This window comes from Onychomys torridus, chromosome 12 (genome assembly GCF_903995425.1).
Source record: "Onychomys torridus chromosome 12, mOncTor1.1, whole genome shotgun sequence".
NCBI lineage: Eukaryota > Metazoa > Chordata > Mammalia > Rodentia > Cricetidae > Onychomys > Onychomys torridus.
The window spans coordinates 2,657,646-2,680,876 of NC_050454.1; the positions used below are offsets into that span (position 1 = coordinate 2,657,646).

The 23,231-nt window shown below is 44.6% G+C and overlaps 1 protein-coding gene across 3 annotated transcripts in view; it reads left to right on the top strand.

Moving 5' to 3' along the window:
• Map3k13 (mitogen-activated protein kinase kinase kinase 13) overlaps nt 1-23,231 on the top strand; it is a 172,602-nt gene that overhangs the window by 99,419 nt on the left and 49,952 nt on the right. For all 3 annotated transcript variants that reach the window (XM_036204144.1, XM_036204143.1, XM_036204145.1), the window contains one exon: nt 19,608-20,161. In XM_036204144.1, coding sequence (XP_036060037.1) covers nt 19,693-20,161 — 469 coding nt within the window. In that variant the 5' untranslated portion in view covers nt 19,608-19,692. The remainder of the gene's footprint in view (nt 1-19,607; nt 20,162-23,231) is intronic.

A 23,231-nucleotide genomic window follows, 5' to 3' on the forward strand; every position in this document is an offset into this window, starting at 1 on the left:
CTTTACCTCTTAAGAAAACTCGTTGTTCCTTTGTGCAAACCTAATTACTCTTATTTTATACAGTTCTGGCAGATTTAGTTATCTGATTTCTGAGTTCATGGCATCAAAAGAAAAAAAAGAAACCAAAAAGAAAACCAACAAGGTTTGCTGGACATACTAACTGGCCAAGCGCCATGAGATTGATGACTACTGATCAGCCAATACCAGACACTGAGACAGAAGAAAATCAAGCTGACCAAACAAGTACAATATAAAGCAATTGTTAATATTGTGAAATGATTCTCTACTTTGCAAATAGATTCAGAAATGATACTTCATATAGTTGCTGTGGGTAAAGGATTGCTGAATTATGTCTTTTGGAAAATATCCCATGGGGGCTGAAGGGCTGGCTCTACAGTGGTTAGGAGTGTTGGCTGATCTTCCAGAGGACCCCAGTTCAGCTTCCAGCACCCATGCCAGGCAGCTCACAACCAAACTGTAACTCCAGCTGGCCTCTGAGGGCACCTGTATACACATGGGGTATGCTTACACATATGTACACATCAATAAAAAGAAAATAAATCTTTTTTAATGTTCATATGGGTGCTGGAGAGATGGCTCAGTCGCCAAAGTTCTTGCTACATAAGTGTATGGTCCTGATTTTGGACCCCTGGCACACCCACATAAAAGGCTGAGCTTGGCAGCACATACCTGTAATCCCAGTGACAGGTAAGGGGGAGGGTGACTGGGCATTACATCAGACACTGACCTCTGGCCTCCACTTGCATGTAAACACATGTACACAAATGTGTATGCACAGGAGTGTGCACATAAAATGTTTGTATTTGTACACTTACTAAACACACTCTTGCCATGAGTTCAAGTTATAATTCCAGAGGAGTTGCTGACTATGCTTCTAAATTCTGCCCTCTGCAGAACTAACCTCTATTGAAAGGCTACATCATATTTCCATCCACAAATAGTCTGTCAGTCTACATCTGTTCTTTCCACCAGAACTGCCATGTGTACTTATTTTCTGTACCCAAGAGCAAATAATATTTCCCGATGCCCTTCTTGTTGTCATTATTTTGGGTGGATGGAGATTATCAAGGACTCTTTAATAATGTACAATCTCAACTGTGTTGGGGATGGAAATGGAAACTCCCCCAATGAATAAAGCATAGGATGGATTAAATAATTAAATAATAGATATGGATGACTCCCTAGTACCAAGTCTAATTCATATCCTAAAATAAAAAATTATTGATCATTGGCACTTTCAAATTTCTTTTCTTAGCAAAGCTCAAAATGTCCTAGCATGTTTTCTAAAGCATCGTCTGTACTGAATTGGTGCTTAAAAGACTGAAACACGGAACTGCTTTTGTGAGCAAAAGCATGTTGTGAAAGGAGAACATGAAGTCTAAAGCAATAGTCTCACTCACTGGTGTGGTCTTGCTAACACTCTCTTAAACGCTGATGATGAGCTGCATCTGGACTTGCCCTGATCTGTCATCTGCAGTAAGGTTTCCTCTGAGAAGCTATTGTTAATTTGGTTGAAAACTTCTCCACTTCATTTCCCTCGTCATCCCTCCCCTAGTGTTATGCCTTCCAGCCACACCAGTCCTGTGATAAGGAACTTCAAGGAATGGTAGTGGCAGTATTACTTCCAGAATTCTCCTCAAATAGAGTGGGATGTGGTTGCACAGACCTGAAATCTCAGCACTTGGGAAGCTGAGGCAGGAGGATTGCAGTTTTGGTCCAGACTGGGCTACATAACAAGATGACAGCATGTGTGTGGATAAAGGTATGGTCTTGGTTTCTGGCTGCAGAACTGGGGTAGCCTGTGCTCAGCTCCTGTGTTTAACAGCTAGCTGACAGTGGGTCACTGAAACAGTGTACACTCCAGTTTTTCCATCAAGAATTGCCAGGAGGAACAAGAGTACCATTGAGGGTCTATTGAGGATTGGAATAATCAGGAAAAATGTGTAGGGCCCTCACAGGCATGGACCTCAGTCAGTATTAGCTTCTGTTATTATTTTTTTTCTCTTTCTTTTTTTTTTTTTTGTGGTGCTGGAGACTGAACCTTAGAGCCTTAGACATGCTGGGCAAGCACTGCATCACTGAGCCATACCCCCAAACCAGTTACTATTAATATGTTATTAACATGCAATACATAGATAATAAGTTACTTATGTTCCTATGTGTGTGTACAGTTCTCTCCATGAAGTGAAACATCCCATTATATCTGGGCCTGTATTTGGTGCTGACCTAAATAGCCAGAAGGGGCCAGGGGACACAAGGTACAGAGCTGCATAAGATTTGAATCCACTCTTTGTGAATTCATACATTTATGAGAATTAATGGTTTTTCTCCTGAAAACTAGAAGGCATGGCATGTCTGTCAACAGTCTGTAATTCCAGCATTTCCATTTAACAAAAGCCGACAAGCTAACAAAGGTGGCGGGAGGACCTTTGACAGCATCCTCCCGGCCGTGTATGTGTGTGGGATTGCCTGGTGGCAGTGCAGACCATCATTGGCTCCGTCACTGTGTGTTCCCACAGGGCCCCGGAACATTAATGTGCACTCTGGCATTAGTGCCACATGGCACGGTGCATGAGCAGAAGGGCCTGCACTCACCTTGCTCCTCCGTTAGGTTTCACTGTCCCACTGAGCACTGCCTGACAGTGGTTTGTGAGAGAAGTGTCATAATGTCATTTCCCTCCTTCATCACCTGCCCAGTCATGCTGCTCTCCATAGTAGTGCCAGACAGGGCTTTCTGGACTACGTTTTGAGATTATTCTATAATTATACCACTTCCCCTTTCCTCTTTCCAAACCTTCCTGTGAATCCTGCTCCCTTGCTCTCTTTCAAAATGGCCTTTTTTTTCTTATTTGTTGTCACACACACACACACACACACACACACACACACACTCACTCACTCACTCACATACATACACACTCATGCACACACACATGCACACATATACACACTCAACACATACAAACACACACTCCTAAACACTTAAACACAACATCCTCAGTCTGTATAATGGTACTTGAGTGAATGTTTTCAGAGATGAGCATTTGGTGTTGGATAACCAATGTTTCTCCTCATCTCAGAATTGCTTAGTTATCTATATCTATATTCTTGTGTAAGGTTGAGACTTTCTTGGCTTTCCCCATTCCATGTATCTGGTCTAATGGTGTCATCCCTGTTCAGGTCATGTTTAGGCAGTGTCTTAGTTAGGGTTTCTATTGATGTGAAGAGACACCATGGCCATGGCAACTCTTATAAAGGAAAACATTTATTCGGAGCTCACTTACAGTTCAGAGGTTTAGTGCATTATCTTCATGGCCTGACATGACAGCGTGTAGGCAGACATGGTGCTGGAGAAGGAGCTGGGAGTGGAGAAGGAGCTACATTTGATCTTGCAGACAACAGGAAGTGATCTGAGTATCACACTGAGTAAAGCTTGAGCAAAGGAGACCTCAAGGCCCACCCCCACAGTGACACACTTCCTCCAACAAGGCCACACCTGCTCCAACAAAGCCACACCTCCTATGAGTGCAACTCCCTATGAGCTTATGGGGGCCAGTTGCATTCAAACTACCACAGACAGTAATATTGAGACTTTGTGGGTGTGGCTTCTGACATTCCTAGGAGACACAATCTCACGGCAAATTCCTTATTCCACAATCATCCCTGCACCTTAGAGCAGGAGTTGTGTTGTAGGGGTATCAGTTGGAACAGGCCTCTACAATTCTTCATTTTGATTGGTTGTGGTTTTTTGAAATGGTCTCCATCAGTTGTGAAGAGAACTTTCCTTGAAGAGAGACAATGACCACACTTAGCCAGTTAGACCCTGGGAAAGGATGTCCAGACGTTCTTGCTAAGCAGCACATTATCTGTCACCTCCCTAGAGCCAGAACCTGACTTAATAGCCATGACCGGCAGCGGGATAAATGGTATTTTCCCCACACATCCGCTCAAGCAGAAAAGGACGTTTCTAGTGGATACTGACACCTGTAGAGTCACCAGTTCCGTTTCTCAGCGAACCAAAAGATCCAGACATGCCTTGGCAGCATGGACTCAGCTCTGCAGCTTGCATTTCCAGCTTTGGCCAGTATGTCTCCGCCTTTGGAAGTGGATCACCACTGATAGTTACTTAGGCAGAATTTCACTTTTGGACCTTCACACAACACCCTGTTCTGTGCCTACAGAGGTTGACATGGAAAAATTTCTTGCTTCTGATGTGCTATTGGGCTCAATCAATGAGAAGCACCCATGGGATCTCAGAAAGCAGGAGTATGTGGTTGTGATTAATATTAATTCCTCTGTCTCTCTCAGGTCACCACAGTTTGGTCCATCACTCCATCAAAAGCCAAAATTCTTACTGGGTGACCAATAGCAATGATCTCCAAGACAGGCAATCATTCTTTCTGTTGTCTAGGAAACAGTCCATTGGCTCAGTTAACTCTGGGGCACAGAGCATCCCTGTTGCCTTTCCTGCCCACTCCTTTGTAAATAAATGATCTCTTATTTTACTAAACTTTCCTTTGCCCCATTTGACAGTGCATCTGTTTCCTAAGAGGACCTAGACTAACGAGTGCCTCCAGGAACTTAAATGACAGGGTTTGCTATGGCTCCTCATTCATCATATAGACAATGGCCAGCCAGACATTGGCAATTTGAATTCAGAAAAGTGATTATATACAGCCCCAAAAGTTACTTCACTAGTACACTTGGAGTCTAGATCAGTCTAATTAGACTGGGGTTCCTTCTTTAGAAACATACTGAGTCTGCAAAGAAGAAATAAGTGATGTAAGTCTATATTGACAACATGGCATTTATTAGAAGTAACTAACTGTTAAGTGTTTTTGTTCTCATCATCAGATTACATATCTGTGCTAACCCTACTCTACACCACTGAGGGAGTTATTAATCTTTCAACATTTATAATTCTTCAAATTATGTCCTTTATTAAGCTAAGTAAGGCATAGAGACTCTAGGAATGGTCAGTGTGGTCCTAGGTGCAGGGTCCATGACAGTGGCGCTGAGCCCTGCGGCAGGTCACCACTTATTTCTGGGCAGTCTTATCTCCTGGGCTGCTGGGAAATCAATGGTCTTTTCACCTTCAAATGCAGGCATCCATTCTCTGTGACCACTTTCTTCCAATGACTTAAAGAGAGATGTGTTTTCAAATTCATAGTCTTGGGCTGGCAAGATGGTTCAGTGTGTAAAGGCGCATGTCACCAAGCCTACAACCTGAATGCAATCCCCAGGACTCACCTGATGGAAGAAAAGATTTAGCTCCAGCAAGCTGTCCTCTGACCTCCCCATAGTCCCTGGGGCCTATAGGTGTGGGAGTAGGCACACACAATGAATGAAATGTGATTTTAAGAAATCCATAGTCTCATCTGAGCTCATTCTTAGTTATATAGATAATGGTAAATAATATAATTCTCACTGGGCATGGTGGTTACAGTCCCAGCATGCAGTAGGTGGAGACAGAAGATTCTAAGTTTGAGGCTGTTCTTACACACACACACACACACACACACACACACACACACACACACACACGCATGCTTCCTTATTTTAGAATCCAGTGTTTATGAATTAAAGTATAAATAAAAAACCTTCTTTGTTGCCTGCTTCGGAACCAAGCCTCAGGCCAGGCATGCTGTGTCGCCTTATCTAACCCTCATTAGGCCTTGCTCAGAAGCATAGGAACTAAAATGAATGAGTGGCTCAGACAGCTTGAGCCCAGAGCTCACATGCTCTATAATGATGCTAAATTTATCTAATTGTCCTTTCCCTTGAGCAGTGTTTTCCTAGAGACAGTTTCCTAAATTCATAAAATAATCTTCTAATCTAAGCCATAGCAAAGAAAACTATGGGAATTATTTTTTCTCCTCTCAAATATCAAAATGACTGGGTATTAATATTCTCTCAAATATCATAGCTGCTTTGAACTTGCTTGCTCTTTGTGATTTATTAAAACCTAGAGTGTAAAAATAGCTGCTGTAGTTAAAGGCAAAAGAAATTAAATCTGAAGAGAAGTTACAAGTGCCTGGGTTCTCTCTTTCCCTGTCTCTCCCCTGGCCTGGAGCTGCTAGGTCTTTGTCTCCCTTATCAGTTCAGATGCATTTCATAAACCCGCCCTGCTGTACCTCTCTGGCAATGGACTGATCTTAGCTTTTCTTCTTCTTTTTTTTTTTTTCATTTTTAAAAGAAAGTCTTGCTGGTGTTCCCCTGGTTCTTCCTTTATTCCCCTGGGTTTCATATGTATGTTGAGTATGTATCTTTTTAGATTTTGTTAGCCAGACATGGGGGTGTATTTCTGGAATTTCAGCATCCCAGAGACTGTGTCAGAGGACTGTGATTTCAAGGCCAGCCTGAACTACATAATGAGACCTGTCCAAAGTGAACAAATGCAAAAACTCCAACCAACTAACCAACGCATCAGAAAATAACTCCACCCAAACAAGCCAAAAAAGCTAATGGTATAATGGTGAATAAACGGGGATCCAGGTCTGTATTCTTCCCAGGCCTTCTGTCTCACACCTTTATAATTTTAGTATCAATATGAAATGCATGGAGGCTGGGTATGGTAGTTTATGCTTTCAATCCTACACTAGGGAGGCCAAGGCAGGGGGATTGCTGTAGGTAGAGGCCAGCCTGATCTATATGGTGAGTTCTAGGACAGCCAGAGCTACATAGTGAGACCCTGTCTAAAGAAGAAAGAAGTGGGGGGGGGAGGGCAAATAAATAAATAAGACAATGCCAGGAGATTGGTTGGAAAGAGCTCACCTGCTGACCAAAAACTCTCAGAAATAATGTTTAGTTTAAATTTTTGTTCAATTTTGACCATACTTTAATTTAAATTTATATCCAATTCTGAAGACTTTGTGGAGCTAAATTTTCTAAAACTTGGATTTATTCCTACTCAGTATGTAAAAGTAAAATTCTGAGCTTAATAACTAATAACATTATCCTCTACTAGCAACATGGATAAAAATTGTACGACCTAAGACATCCATTTGATCACCTTGCCTCTTTCTCTGTCTCTCTACCCTGCATCCTGGGATGTTGGCACAAAGCCAAGGTAATTTCCAGAAATTGGCAGTTCCATGCCAAGTGTGCAGCTGGGCCGTCCAACCCTTGCCTCCTCATTTTGTGTACAAGTCTCTTCTCCCTTTTCTTCTGAGGCCAGAAATTTCCCGGGGAAGAAGTGTGTCCCAAGCCGGGAGGGTGCACCATCACATGCTCCGGAGACACACTTGACGTCCGCAGCAGCTCACCACCCTCCATGGCGTGTCCGGGTGGAACGCCCTTTACCTCTCTGACATTCCACGTCTTTTCCATTTGTCTGTTGGTGTTTTAAAAATCTTGCCTTATCCTCCTTCCTTTTAATAAATAAAAGTGTTGATTTTTTTCATGGGTAAAAACAGCGAGGCAGTTCCCAGAAAGTGCCTGGACCAGGCTTGGACAGGAAAGGGACACCAGGTAAAGGAGCAAAGGACAGTCAGAGGGGCGGGGGTAGCTGCTCCTCATGGGCTCCTGCTTGCCAGCCCTTCCCTATGCAGTGGCGGCGGGTGGGTGTGCACACAAACAGGTAAAATTTAGATATTTTTATCTTCCTACGCTCTTCTGAAATACAGCTCTGATCACATTTGAATATAGTCATGGTGATGGTTTTTCTTCTCCTTTGTTCGTACACTCTCCACTTCCCTGCCTTTGTGCCTTCGTGTTGGCCTTGGTATTCTCTAGGAACACAAGGGATGCCCGTTAGACTGGTGCACACAGTGAGGCTGGCTTCGCGTCTGCTCACTGCCAGAGAGCGCTGAGCCTCCCTAAGTGGCCTGTGCTGCTGTTGAGAGCTGCAAGTGCCCCGGGGTGGGTGGATCTATGCCTCTCCGGCACCTTCAGTCCAACTGGCGTAGCATTCTGAGCCACCGTTTTTCTCTTGGCATCTGTCTGGTGAGATTGTGGCTATTTATTTCTCTGTCTAACAAGCAGCCAGGCTGATGGCAGGAGCCAGGAGGAAAAAGGAAGACTCATCCTAGCCTTGTCTCTGTTGAGCAGGCTAGCAGCCTCTCTGGGACTTGATGTGCATCGAGAGCAGTTCGGGTGAACTTCAGTCTTTGAACGTCCAGCTAGATGCCTTCGAGTCTTCTATGTCGGAGGAGTTGGAGTTTTCAGGAGTAGGGCTAACGTTCACCTCTGGCAGTCAAGGGCAGTAACAGTGGCCTGCGGTGTTACAGAGTCTCTTGGACTCCCCTGACTAACGCCAAATCGAGTGTTTTCGTGGCTGACACTGGGGATTTTATTAGGCTGTGGCTCTTAGGGGATCATTATCATTGCATGGCATGACTTCTTTTAGATTATTTTATATGTATACATTTACAGTTATATATAGTACACACTTTTGTTGGTTGGTTGACCGGTTTCTTTTGTTTTAGCTTTTTTTTTGGGGGGGGGGGTGTTTTTGTTTTGTTTTTTGCTTTTTCGAGACAAGGTTTCTCTGTGTAACCGCTCTCGCTATTCTAGAACTAGCTCTGTAGACCAGGCTGGCCTCGAACTCACAGAGATCCGCCTGCCTCTGCCTCTCAAGTACTGGAATTAAAGGTGTGTGCCACCACTGACTGCTGCAACACATATATGTATTTTTAAGTAAACATAAAGTAATGTTTTCCTACGGTTTTTGCAGTTATCCTCAGTGTTCTTTACCCACTCCCTCCCTCTCAGCGTTGCCCCCCCTTCTTCTTCCTGTACAGTCCGCACCCCCCATAGCACCCGTAGCCTACTCCCCCTCTCTAGAGAGCCTCCCTGTCATGGTCCTTTTTTACTTTCCTGGTAACCTCAGGTTATAAACTCACTTCTAGGGATTCAGAGTGAGAACCCCTATATAAGAGGCTACTTGCCCCGTTTGTCTTTGGGGTCTGGGTTCCTCATTCAGTATAATGTACTCTAGTTTCATCCATTTACCAGCAAAGTTCATGACTCCGTTTTTCTTTACAGTCAAACAGAATTCCATTGTGTGTATGTACCACATTCTCGTTATCCGTTTATCAGTTCTGTCTGTTTCCTAGCTCTTGAGAACAGCAGCAATGGCCGTGGCTGCGCCAGGTCTGTGGAGTGGGATGGTAGATCCTTTGGCACATGCCGAGGAGTGGCATAGCTGAGTCCTGTGGAAGGTCTACGTCTAGCCCGTCTGGCCCGTCGGGGTTCTCCACACTGACTTCCAGAGTGGCTGCACTAGTCTGCAGTCCCAACGGTGGATGAGGGTTCCCTTTCCCAAATTCTCACCAGCATTTCTATCAGTTGTCCTGGCCTTAGCCAGCCTGCCTGGGGTGAGAGGAGATTTCACAGTAGTTTAATTTGCATTTCCCTAATTAATTGCTAAGGATGCAGATGCTTTAAAAGATATCCTTAGGTACATTTGCAAAGATGGCGAAGATTCTCTCCCTCTCTGGAGGCATCCTCTTCACTCGGTTGCTTTGTTGTTTGCTGTTCAGACTGTTTGGTTTGATGTGGTTCCGTTTTTAATTGTTGGCCTTGACTCCTGAGTGAGTGCAGGCCTCTTCAGAATGTCCTTCTCTACGCCTCCGTGTTACGGGCACTGCCTGTGTCCTCTGCAGCTCACATGGAGGCTCTGATCCATCTGGAGTTGATGTCTGTAACAGGTGATACCTACAGGTGTGATTCCATCCTTCTGTGTGTAGATAATGAGTTTTCCCAGTACCATGTGTTGAAAATGCTGTTTTTTCTCCAGTGTGCATGTTGGCCCCTTTGTCAAATGTGCGATGGCTGTAATTACAGGGACTCAGGCTTGGGTCTTCTCTTGCATCTTCCCATCTACTGAATTCCGGTTTGTTCTTGTTTCTCCAAATTTTGGAGTCACATCATTAAGTCACTATTTTTTTGCTCATCCTGCTTTTTTTTTAAAAAAATTATTTATTTATTATGTATACAGAAGAGGGTGCCAGATCTTATTACAGATGGTTGTGAGCCACCATGTAGGTGCTGGGACTTGAACTCAGGACCTTCAGGACAGCAGTTGGCGCTCTTAACCTCTGAGCCATCTCTCCAGCCCCTTGTCCTGATTTTTAATGGAGACAGTGGAGCTGTCTCTTAGGACTGCTTCCACTGTGACCCGGAGGGTCTGCTGGGTTGTGTTTTCATTTTCATTTAATTCCAGGAATTTTCCATTTTCTTTCTACATCTTTGACCCATTCATCATTCAGTGAAGAGTTGTTTCAACTACATGAATCTGTATATTTACTGGAGATCTGTGTGCTGTTCATCTTAAGCTTTATAACACCATTTGTCAGTATTGTCAGTATGGAGTTGTTTCTCTTTTTATAAATTCCTAAAACTTTTGTTTTGTGTCTCAAGATGTGGTCTGTGTTAAAGCTTCTATGAGCTGTTGAGTAGAATGTATATTCTTTCATGTTTGGTAGAATATTCTGTAGCTGTCTGTTAGGTTCATTTGATGTATGGTGTCATTTAATTCTAATGCCTTTTGATTGAGCAGTTGAGGCCAATTTTTTTTTTTTTTTTTTTAGTTTTAAAAAATAATTTATTTTTTAGTTTTTTCTTGGAAGATGCATGTTGATTATTGTCTTTTCTTTCCTTGTTCTTGGCCTTATTTTGTGTTTCAGTTTCATTTATTTTCTTTCTGTGGCCTCCAGGCTAGATTTATTCCTTTCTTGAGTCTGAAGTGTTGCTTCTATTGTCTAGTAGGGCTGCTGTGATGATATGAATTCTTTGAGGCTGTCTCTATCATGGAAAGTTTTTCTTTCTCCTTCAGCTGTGGCAGATAATTTTGGTAGGTATGGTAGTCCAGGTTAGCATCCATGGTCTTTTAGAACTTGGAGTATGTTGCTCCAGGCACTTCTGGCTTTTAAAGCTATTATTATGGCTTTCCCTTTATATGTGGCTTGAGGTTTTTCTCTTTAGCTTTCCGTTTTTGTTCTGAATTGAATATCGGGTGCTTTAATGCAATGGAGATGTTTTTGTCTTATTTATTTGGTGTTCCATGTGCTTTGTATATCTTTATGAGTATATTTTTCTTTTTCCCCGCTTTTATTAAAAATGATTTCTTTTCTCATATGACATATCCTGATTGAAAATACCTCTGCTTTGTTTTTTACTTAATTTTTAAAAGAGTTACATGTTTATGTGAGTTACAGTTGATTGTGAGCTACCGTGTCAGAGCTGGGAGTGGAACCCAGGTCCTCCGCAAGAACAAGGTCTCTTAACAGCCTAGCCATCACTCCAGTCCTATATCTTTTCTGAATTAGGGGAGATTTTCTTCTATGGTCTTTTGACTATCTGGTCCATGCCGTTGACTTGGGATTCTTCTCATCCATCTATGCTTATAGATTTGGTCTGTCCATGGTGTCTCACAGAACCTGCATGGTTCTTTCATGTGTTTTTAACTTTCCCCACGATCTTTGCATGTAAGTCTAATTCCAGTTCTGCCTCTTACCTCTGTCCTGGCTACATTAGTAACTTTTTTCACTGCTGTCTCAAGAACCTGACAAGGGGTAATTTGAGGAAGAGAGGCTTGTTTGGTCTCATGATTGAGGACACACACTCCATCATGGCTGGGAAGGTCCAGTGGCAGGACCAGCTGTACCTGTGTGGTGGAAGACTGGGGGCTCACTTGTGGACATCCCAGGGAGCAGAAAAGGGGAATGCTGGTGCTCACCTGCTTTCTCCTTCCCCTTTTCATCCAGCCCAGAACCCCAGCCCAGGGGACACTAATACCCGCGTTCAGGAATGGCCTTTCTCCCCAGTCAATTTTCTCTAGAGATACCCAAACCGATAAACCCCAAAGTGCGCATCACTAATGTACTCAGTGTCAGCAACCCAATCAAGGGGCAACCAAAGTAGCCGTTGAGGGCTGGAGAGGCAGCAAATTCAGTAAAGTGCCTGCCACACCAGCTATCAGACTGGAGCTCCATCCCAGCACCCACGTAAAAAGCCAGAGGTGGTGGTGCATGCTTGTCATCCCAGTGCTGGGAAGGCAGAGACAGGCAGATCCCTGGAGCTTGCTGGCCAGGCAGTTGAGCCTAATCCCCAGACTGCAAGAGACCCTGTCTCAGTAAGCAGGGAAGATTGATTGTGCCTGAGGGATGACTCCCAAGATTGTTCTCTGACTTCCACACACATGTACTTACACATATGTTCACCTACCCATGTAGAAACACCAACACACATATCCACCTACAGACAGTACAGTTTTTAAGTGACTTCTCTTCTGCTTCTGCTTAGCTCGGGCCCCCACTCTCTTTCTGAACTCTGCCTCCTAACCAGAACTTTAGTCTTTCTCCTTCAGCTCAATTTCTACGTCTATTAATGTGATTTTAGTTTACAAGCTTGATCATTTCATGCCTGCACTTAAATTCCCTAGTGGCCCCCTCTTGTCTTATGGGTAACATCCCAAGGTTTAGCTTGTCACAAGGTCCAACATAGTCTAACTGTGACCTGCTTTTTCTAAGAGTTGTCCCTTATGTTCCCCTGACATCCCTAGAATGCTGAATGTCTTTCCTGATAAACAGCTGTTCCCATGGCATTTCTAGATACATTTGGTGCTGTCCTCTTCTTGAGCTCCCACCTTACAATGCGTGTAGAATATCCCACCATACAGCCGCTATGTATTGATCTCTCCTCTAAATCATAAGCTAAGGATAGGAACCATTCATTCATACTTAATATGCAACATAGCATGTGATAGCTCAATAAGTGGATGGATGGATGGATGGATGGATGGATGGATGGATGGATGGATGGATGAGAGTTCAGAGATAGGATATTTTTACTCATTCACAGATATAAGGTGATAGAAAGTTTAAAGGGGCTTAAAATCTGGGCCTCAGTAAAAGATTGAGAAAATAATTAAGCTGAGCAGTGGTGGTGCACACCTTTAATCCCAGCACTCAGGAGGCAGAGGCAGGTGGATCTTTGTGAGTTCCAGGCCAGCCTGGTCTACAAAGTTCCAGGAAAGGCGCAAAACTACACAGAGAAACCCTGTCTTGAAAAACCAAAAAGAAAAAAGAAAAAACAAAAACCAAACCAAACAAAAAAAAAAAATAAGAAAGAAAAACATTTGTATTTTAGCTGGGCAGTGGTGGCGGTGCACGCCTTTAATCCCAGCACTCGGGAGGCAGAAGCAGGTGGATCTTTGTTAGTTTGAGGCCATCCTGGGCTACAGAGCGAGATCCAGGAAAGGTGCAAAGCTACACAGAGAAATCCTGTCTTGAAAAACAAGAAGAAGAAGAAGAAGAAGAAGAAGAAGAAGAAGAAGAAGAAGAAGAAGAAGAAGAAGAAGAAGAAGAAGAAAGAGAGAGGGGGGGGGAATGAATTAAAAAATCGACTTTTATCCACAATCCTCCAACAGAGGGCAATATAGACACTCATCACCTTCATGTTAAAATCTGAAGTTCCTTATATTCTAATCCCAGTCTGCCCATTTCAATCTTTCTCTGTGCACATACTATAAACTACATCCCAGCCACTTGCATCTTCTCATCCATCCCATAGTCTTCCATCCCTGTCCTGGTTCTTGCCTTCCTCTGTGGATGAAGAAACAGCTCTCACCTCAGAAGATAAGAGAGAGTTTGTTCTGGAGCCAAATATGTGTGACCATGGTCCAGGAACAGATGTATCACTCTAAATTCCATGTTCCAGTATAATAAGCATTTCGTGAAGTTGTTTAGTAACAGGATAAGGAAAACCATAAATCAAGACACTTTTCAAATATTTTGGTGGAAACATCGACCAGGTTGGTTACGGTGAAGCAGGAAATCTCTGCTATAGGCCTTGGATGTTACCTGACAACATTCTAAGCCTTGAGGACTGTTCACACTTTCTAAAGGATTTGCCCATCAGTCACAATGATATTAGAGCACACACAGAGATGGACAATAAATGGCTATTACTGGGTCCAAAGATGGCCCGAGAGAATTTGGCTCTGTGTAAGGAGCCCTGTTGCCTGTCACTTAGGAAAAGCCAGGGTTGAATCTCTAAACTGCAGTTTATTTCAAGAGCCAGTGGTCAGAGAAGACCAGATTAGCATCCTGAAGATCTGTCTTCATGCCTTCCTTAGCAAGCAGATTGTGTAGCGAGGAAAAACAAAGGCAGGCGGCCTTCCGGGTTAGGCAGGCGGGGGTCAGTGTTGTCTCAGGTTCTGGTGCTGGTGCCTGTCTTCCTGGTCTCGCACCACGGCCTCTCGGAGGAGCAGAGGAGCGTTGCTTGCTTCTGAACAGGTTCTTCAGGTGCCATCTAGAATGAAGGCTAGTGCAAAGAAACCACTAGCAGTGTGTGTAGGTTCCTTCCTGCAGAGTGAAGTGGAGGTGTGGCTTAGAGGGTAGCCTGTGCAGTGCCTTGTCACCTGACCCCATCACCTGGCTGCATGCAGCCTTCCAGCCTTCCACATCACTGAAGTTCGGGTAGGCAATCAGCCTCTGTTGTCCCAGCTTCTTTCCGGGGAGTTTCACTCTCCCCCGCACACCGGTACCCTCTTCCTCTCCACCACTCTTTCCCAGCTGCTGAATCCCTGTGCTTCCTTCACATGGCACAGACCTTAACACCTTCAGGCACCTGTCCCCAAACCTGCCTCTTTCTTCTGTGAGTGTACTTACTTTTCATAATATCATTGATCTTTGGGGTCTGGTTTCTCACTTCTGTGAAGTAGAGTCATCTTTGCATTTTGGCTTCTATCACATTCTAGATGCTCATGGAGGGAGAGTCAGGCCGCTTGGGGATACAGATTTGCTAGTGAAGCTGCAGAGGCAAATCATCATTATCATCATCATCATCATCATCATCATCATCATCATCATCCAGAGAAAGGAACCAGTGGATGGATAGGTGGCAGGTTAAGTGGGTGAATGTGACGGGCAGACAACAGTTGATTAGACTGAGTCAGCAACCAAGCCAAGCTGAAGTTCCAGGGCAGTTGGGGGTTCTCTCTGGGGTCTCAGGTGTCTGACGGCAGGTCAGTGAAGTTGCTGCTACAACAGTGTTAGTTATCCACCACTTTATGCAGTCCAGGGAGGGAGTCACACCCTTTTCTTGGTCTAGTGTGTCCAGTAAGTTCTTGGTCCTGATTCCCCCACACACGCGCCATAGTTTTAATATGTACATGTGCCAGCCATAACAGTATTCATCCTGATACATGTATAGGACAGCACTCTCTCTACTCCCAAAAGTAAGTTGCTTTTCAGTCTGTGTTGCATGGGTGCTGCAGGCCACATGGTGTGGTTTGCATGTCTACCCAGGTATGCAGTCATCCTCTTAAAATGGAGTCAGCATCTGAGAACAAGACATGGCCCGAAGAACTACTGTGTCCATGGTGTGGTGTAAATTAGAGCAGGGCACAGCCTGGTCTCAGCATCAGTCTTTCTAGGCAAGCACACTCTTGCTGAGCCATCCCCATCCCCATCCCAGAATACTTTTAGTTCTGTTTTTTGAGACAGGGTCTCACCTAGCCCAGGCTAGTCTTGAACTCCTGATCCTCCTGCTTCTACCTTCGAGTGCTGGGGTTATATGCATGCACCACCATGACACGTCTCCATCTCTCCTTCTCTACTCTCCAGTGTGATAGCAGAGTTATTAAGATCTGGCATCCCTAACAGGACAGGCTCAGCTGTCCACAGAAAGCCAATTACAGGGGTAAATTAGTAGTGAAGGTCAAGAGTGAGAGAGACAGAGATAGAGAGAGGAGAGAGGCAGGGAGAGGGGTGGGCAGTCCCAGTCAATGTGGCTACACCAAGAAGAGGGACAAAGAGGTCCACTGACTCTCACCCCTGCTCTACATCCATCTTCAAGGCCCTAGCACGATGTATAGGTTAAGTAAAGAGCTAGAGTTGCGCACAACTAAGCAGTCCTGGTCAGGGTGTAGTCCTGTCCACTGACCCGCCATAACTAACCCATCACTGTCTTAGCTCCAGTTTCTCCTCAAGGTCCTCCAACAAGTTGCTTGTCTTCTTGTGTCCCCTCTGCCCAGCCCTGAGCTTCAGCTGTTTTCTCCTCCCAGCATGAGAATTCCGTTTCTTGGGGGCCATTGTTTCTGCAGCCTGGTAGCCAAAGTGAGGGACACTGTCTTTTAGAATATCCTTGATTCTGTTAGTCTGGCTGCAAGCACTCTACTCCTGAGTCTTTAAAAATGTACTATTTTTGATTCTGCGTGTGCTCAAGACCATCGGTACCAGTTGCTGTTGCATCCTTAGGGGCAACAGAGCCCCTCTCGGCCCTGGTGAGCTTTATTGAGGGTCCTAGGGTGCAGGCTGGTTAGCAGCCACCGTGTAAGCACTGAAGGAACAGAGATAGTTCCACCTGCTCACCCTCAGCAGCCCGGGACTTCTCTTAGACTTTTCGGGACCGTAAGTCGGACCTAACCATGACTGGTGGGTGGCTTTACAGTGAAAAGAGACTAGCCAGTGAAGCGAAGCAGGGCTGGAGACGTGGAGAAGCTGTCTGTGAATGTGTTAGTGAAGGAGACACTCAGAAAAAGCACGCATCCAGATGTGAGTATGCGCTTCCTGCGCGAGAGTAGGGAAAGTAATTAATTGTCTTGATATTAACCTCACATAACAACTTAGGGGCTCTCAAGTTACAGCTCACAAGGTTGCTAAGAAACCTTTTTCTCTTCTCCTTTTCCTTAAGTGGGATAGCTGAAGTGGCTCCAGAATGCCTTGAGTGGAATTATAGAGGCAAAACCAGAAGCCGCTAGGTTCGCATGGGGGTAGAGGGTGGGGGTAGTGGTGCCCTTCCCTGTCAGCAGCTTCCTGGGGAGATTCCTAGAAAGTTTCAGACTGATGGTCAAGGAGGCAGCAGAGTTTCACACAGTTGGTCATCATGCGGGAACTCTTGCTTCTCTGCCTGCAGAGGCTTCAGTTGGATCTGGTGTGGGGGGAGCTCCTTTTCCTTCGTGGGTCCCATACTTTCTCCTGCTGTCTGTCCTTCTCAGCCAGAGTCCCCCCACCCCAGCCAGTGGCTCTGAAATTCATGTAAGGGGTGAAGACTTGGGGGGAAGGAGTGAGAAAAGGAGATTTATCAGGGGAAGTGAGGTTATCATTTGGTTTTTTTTTGTTTTTTGTTGTTATCTTCCAATTTGTTTTTTTATTTGTCTTACTGTATTGTATTCTGTTGTGTTATATTATATTGTATTATATTTTCTTATTATCCCTTAGATGACTGTTTTCTAACTAGAGACAGAAACGCTATGGATCTGGGTGGAAGGGGAGGTGAGGAGGAACTGGGAGGGATAGTGAGGGGAAACCGTAATGAGAATAGATTGTATGAAAAAAAAATCTATTTCAATAAAAGAAAAGAAAAAAAGTGAGATTAACTCCCAAGAGCAAGATACATGCACGCTTCCACCTAGATTAATGGCGTTTTATGGAACTGTTGTCAGTAACTGAATAGAGACTGAAGTAATCTTTATTGAGATTAGTCATCCTTTTTTTTTATTGTGTTGATTTATGTAAGGGTGTGTATGTATGTGTGTGTGTGTGTGTGTGTGTGTGTGTGTGTGTGTGTGTGTAGTCACACACAGGCTCGTGTGGAGGTCAGAGGAAACCTTGGAGAACTTAGTTCCCTCCTTCCATCATGTGGCTCCTGAGATGGAGTCGGGTGGTCTGTCAGGCTTGGTGCCCCAAGACAGGTGGTTCTTTGAGGACACCACGGACCAAATTGGTGAAGAGTCCAACAGGAGAGGCGGTCATGTCCTGCTCATCCAGTCAGGTCACCTTTGTGCCTCTCTCTCTTCTCTCTCCTCCTCCTCTCTCTCATTTTGCTTGTTTTGTAGACCACTGACTGGATTACATCTCTCTCTTGTTCGAGGGCTGCACTGATGGACTAGCTTATGAGTCACCACCATGGGTCTCACCCTCTCTTCTTACAGGGAGCTCAGGCCGGTCTTACCTGCCACAGTGTGATTGGCTTATTTTTCTTACACTGTGTCTTTTGGTTACATCTGTGTTGTCTCAATGATAGTGTATCATCCTTTCATGGCTGAATAATGTACATTATGTACAATATTTGTATATATACCACATTTCTCAATCCATTCCTCCATTGATGGATACCTACGTCTCTATTTATTATGACTAATACTGCAATAAATGTGAGAATGCGGCTGTCTCTTTGACAGACTGATTCCATGTCCCTTCTACAGTAGCAGATTGATTCACCATACCGTTTCCCACAATCACAGTGATAAGTCACAGTCCACCGGTGGTAGTCAGCCCTTGCCCACACATACTGTTCCTTGTGTTCTGGTTTACACGAACCTGATAATGTGATGTTAAGCATTTTCTCACAGAGGTCTTGACTGTCCTAACTCATCTGTTTATCTATTGCCCATCTTAAGTCAGGTTATTTTTAATGCTATTGAATTGAGTTCTTTATATAGTCTAGATATTAACCCTTATCAGATGTATAGTTCACAAATATTTTCCCCCATTCTGGGGGTCGTCTCTTCACAATGTTGGATTCTTTCTTTTGCCATGCAAAAGCTTTTTGGTTTAATCTGATCTCATTTGCCTGTTTTTCATTTGTTTCCTGCTTTAAGAGTCTTAGCCTACATTCAGCGAATCTGAGATTGATTTTTGTCAGTCTGACTAATCTGGAGCAGGTCTGTGTTTTCGGAGGCTCCGCCCTCTCCAGTGTTTCTGGTGGGTACATCAGAAGCAAAGAATAATTACGAAGCTGGGGCTTAGTTTGTGTACTATGACAAGGACAGTCATAGTTCAGGAGTTTGCCCTGCTGTGCACCTGTGCCTTTTGTCTGTGAACTGAGTGCTGCAGAGGAGAAGCGATGCCAGTTTGAGCCGCCGCCGGAACAGAGAAAAAGATGATTGTCGTTTATAATGGCCAGTATGTTATATGTGTGCATATATCAGAGCAAGCTGCTTCTCCCTGGTGATAAGGACAATTTTTTTCTGATTAAAATGGCAATAGAGGGAGATGGAAGCAAGAGGACCACATAACCTGTCTCAAACAAAAAGGTAGTGGTAATAGAGCATGCTGGGATACTGTGAAATCACAACTGCGTGGCTCTTCTTATTCTAACTGCCTGCGCTGAGCTACTGTTTGTTTTTTTGTACGGGTCCTTCCAGTCTCTTTTTTTGAATATGTGCGCAGTATCCTTTAATACTTTTTAAGCCTACGCCAAATACATTGTCCTAACTGTTCTTTATATTAATATGTCATAAGCAGTTTCTCACAGTAGTGAAAACATTATTTCCCACTGCTGCACTATATTCCACTATGTGTAATAAACCTGCCCAACCTCCTCATTGTTTCTGTGATTTTTAAACAATATGTATATATTTTTATGTATACGTGTGTTTGCCTGAGTGTATGTCTGTGCATGCAGGAGCCTATTGAAGTCAGAAGTAAGAAGTAATTAGATGCCCTGGAACTAGAGTTATGGACAGTTGTGAGCTGCCATGTGGGTGCTAGGAACTAAACCCAGGTCCTCTGAAAGAGCAGCCAGCACATCTAAGCATCTCTCCAGCCCCGTTTCAGTGCTTTGGTTGTGTACATAGAAGTGGAGCAGTGTGGATGCTAAGGAAAGAATGGCCTCACCTTCTCTTTTTCCTCCAGGTTTTGGACTCCTCTCTTGCATCAGACCTCTGTTGCCATAATCCTCTGAGTGTCCTCTCAGGACCTGGGTCACCCTCATGGCACAATGGCCACCCCTCAGGAGCACCTGAGTTGCTCCTCTTCACCACACTTGCCCTTGACTGAGAACAAAACCTCTAATGGACGAAATGAGCTTGCAGCTATGGGGAACCACCCTCCACCCAGGCTCCCCGAGGACCCCCGGGAGAAGTCTGTGCAGCCAGAGCTGATGGAGACCACGGGCAGCCCCATCTCTACAGCAGTGTTGACCAGTGTGAGTGAGGATTCCAGGGGCCAGTTTGAGAACAGTGTTCTTCAGCTAAGGGAGCAGGATGAATCAGAGGTGACGGTGTCTCCAGGGAACAGCAGCACTGTGGATAGAGAGAGCGCGAACGGGACTGAAGACATCAAGATTCAGTTCAGCAGGTCTGGCAGCGGTGGGGGTGGCTTTCTCGAAGGGCTGTTCGGATGCCTGAGGCCCGTGTGGAACATCATCGGGAAGGCGTATTCCACCGACTACAAACTGCAGCAGCAAGGTAAGAGAGAGTATGTGTGTTCCGGGAAGGTCCTTCGTGGACCACACAGCGCCCCCGCCCCCCCAGTGACTGGTAGTCTTTAAGGAGTGGGCCAGCAGTGAGGCCTGTTTTAGTTTCCTACAGGCTTTCTGAAAGTCAGACTGAGGGTTCCTTTTACTTAAAGCCAAAATAGACTTTGTCGTCAGCCAGCCTCATGGTGTATAGAGTAGAGTACACACATGAGGTCATAGAAAGATGCATCAGTGCTCCATTTATTGTCTATTTTCACACGCTTTTGAAGAGATCTAACATTTTTATATAGTTGTATAGATATATAACTTATGAATAATTGACATCGTGGGTACGTTTAGTTTTTTTACTGATAACTTATAGAGTCAAAAAGTCTAATGGCAAAAATCAGGCATAGAAACATGTGCTGATAGTCACACTGAGGCAGGAGGATTACTTGAGCTCAGTTCAGCCAATCCTAAGCAACATAATGAGACTTCCACCTGAAAAACAGCAACAGAACCCTAAATCTAAACAAGTCAGACAACCACTAGACCAGTTCAAACCAAACTGGCACCATGCTGTCCCTGAGGATTCCAGGACCACCCTGGATTGTAATAAAAAGGAATTTTTGTCTTGCCGTAAGGGCACACAGCAGCCTCCTACTTGGAGGACAGAAGACTAACCACGTCTGAGAAGCGCATAATTTCTCATCTTAAATACCTGAGTCTTCAGTCCCCACCATCATGCAGCATGTATTTCTACATTCTAGTCTGAAGTAGAAGAAACATATGCTCTTGAGGTTATAAGTAGTTTACTCTCTAGAGAAAAACCATTCAGGTTGCTGCCAACGTTAAAAAGAATCTATTTTCCTTATCTTAGAAATAATAATCATTAATATTTTAAGACTTTATCAGGCCGGACATAGCGATGCATGTTTAATCCTTGTATTTACAAGGCTGATGGAGGAGAAGCATAAGCTCAAGGCTAGCTACATAGTGAGTTCTTGATCAGCTTAGACTACATAGAGACACTGTCTCAAGAACTATGGAAATGCTGTCTCTGCTTCGCACCTTGAAGGCCACAGTTGGCACAGAATCCACCTTGTGGTGCTAGGCAGCTGGGTACCTACTCCTCCCTCAGCTGTACCTGCTTTTAAGGGTATGTGTGTGTGTGTGTGTGTGTGTGAGAGAGAGAGGTGTGTGTAGGTGTGTGTGTGCTTATGTGTGTATGTGTGTGCGCGCATGTGCACGTGTGCATGTGTGTGTGTGTGTGTGTGTGTGAGAGAGAGAGAGAGAGAGAGGTGTGTGTAGGTGTGTGTGTGCTTGTGTGTGTATGTGTGTGCGCGTGCATGTGCACGTGTGCGCGTGCGCGCGTGTGTGTGTGTGTGTGTGTGTGTATGTGTGTGGTGTGTGTGTGTGCGTGTGCGTGTGCGTGTGTGTTTTGTGTGTGTGTGTGCATGTAAGTAATAGCAGTTGGTGACTCATATCAATAATTTTAGCTACTTGAGAGCCTGAGGCAGGAACATCATACTTCAGTCTTCCTGGGCTATGATAGTGATTTCAAGGTTAGCCTAAGCAGCTTACTAAGACCCTGTCTGGGAAAACAGGAGGGCCTGGGGGTTTAACTTAGTACTAGAGCCCTCAACTGGCATGCTTGAAGCATTGGGAACCTCCAGTACTGAAAAAGAAGGTTTTTCCATTTCTGAAATGTAACTCTTCATCAACTTTTCTTTGTTTTCTGATTTGGGGCAGTACTTGGAATTGAACCCAGTGCCCTGCGTATGCTAGACAAAGGCTCTGGCACCGAGATCTGCCCCAGACCCTTCAGCAAGCATAATTTTTAATGGTTAGATAATATATAATTATTTAAATGTGCTGATTTTTTTTTAAGCAATCCCTTTGGCTTGGCACTCATTTGTACTTTTAGTGATTATAAACTGCGTTACAATGAATGTGGCCTGTTACTTTATCTTTTATTTTATTACATTTTTATTTGTTTGTTTGGTGTGAGTGTGTGTGTATATGTACCTAGGAGGTGGAGCATGTGGCGGTCAGAAGACAGTATCGGGGAGGGTTGTGTGTGTGTGTGTGTGTGTGTGTGTGTGTGTGTGTGTGTGTGTGCCTTGCTAAGGTGCAAATCCAGAGCTCCACATGCACCAGACGACGCTTTACCTCTGAGTTACACCCCAGCCCTTTGTTTATTTATTCATGGGTAATTTTTGTGTTGTTTTTTGGGACAGGGTCTTGCTTTGTAGCCCTGGCTGTCCTTGGACTCACTGTGTAGCCCAGGCTGACCTCTGACTCTCAGCAGTCCCTCTGCCTCAGCCTCCAGAGCACTGGGATTGTGGATGTAGCCTTAATCTGTTTTAGACTGCTTTGTTCTCTGCCTCTCTATAATAAGCTGCGTGTGGTTCTTGGAGCCTCTGCTGGTCTGGTCTCTGCTAATTTGCCTCCTAACTTGGAAATCTTTGTATTCAAGTGCATCACTGAGCTTTGGACTCTGACAAATCTTTATCCATGCCTGCCAAAAGAAGCCCTTTCATTGTCTGACCTTTATTGTTCTACCAGTTTGCATTTAACTTACCTTCATGCGACTTTCAGAAAGGCTCATTTTGGAAATCTGTCAGACGCAGGCCCAGTCTGTCAGATTTGCAGTATATCCTAGTGGGGGCTGGCACTGCTATGGCCCCCAAGAGCGACTTGCCGGCCAGAATTGAATGTTGTACTTGTCTTTGTACACTAATCTTTAATCCTGCACCACAGGCCACCAGAGGGTAACTCTGTGCCCCTGCTTTTACCACTAGACTTTTGAAGTCTTGTGTCTGTGTCTTCCTTTTCGTATGTTGTTGTGATTTAGTAGCGGTGCCTAGGGTGGTACATGTTACTGGAACCTGCTGTTGCCGGGTAGTTTCCAGTGTCAACCAGGTACTGCCATGTCCGTATCCGAGTGACTGACAACACCAAGGGCCTTCAAGCAGGTGAGCAGGAGGGTTTCCTCAGTCTGTGGGTCATGGCGACCATGGAGGACAGATAGTATTCATCGTGGTCAAACAAAGGGCAGACAGCGCTGGGGAAGTACC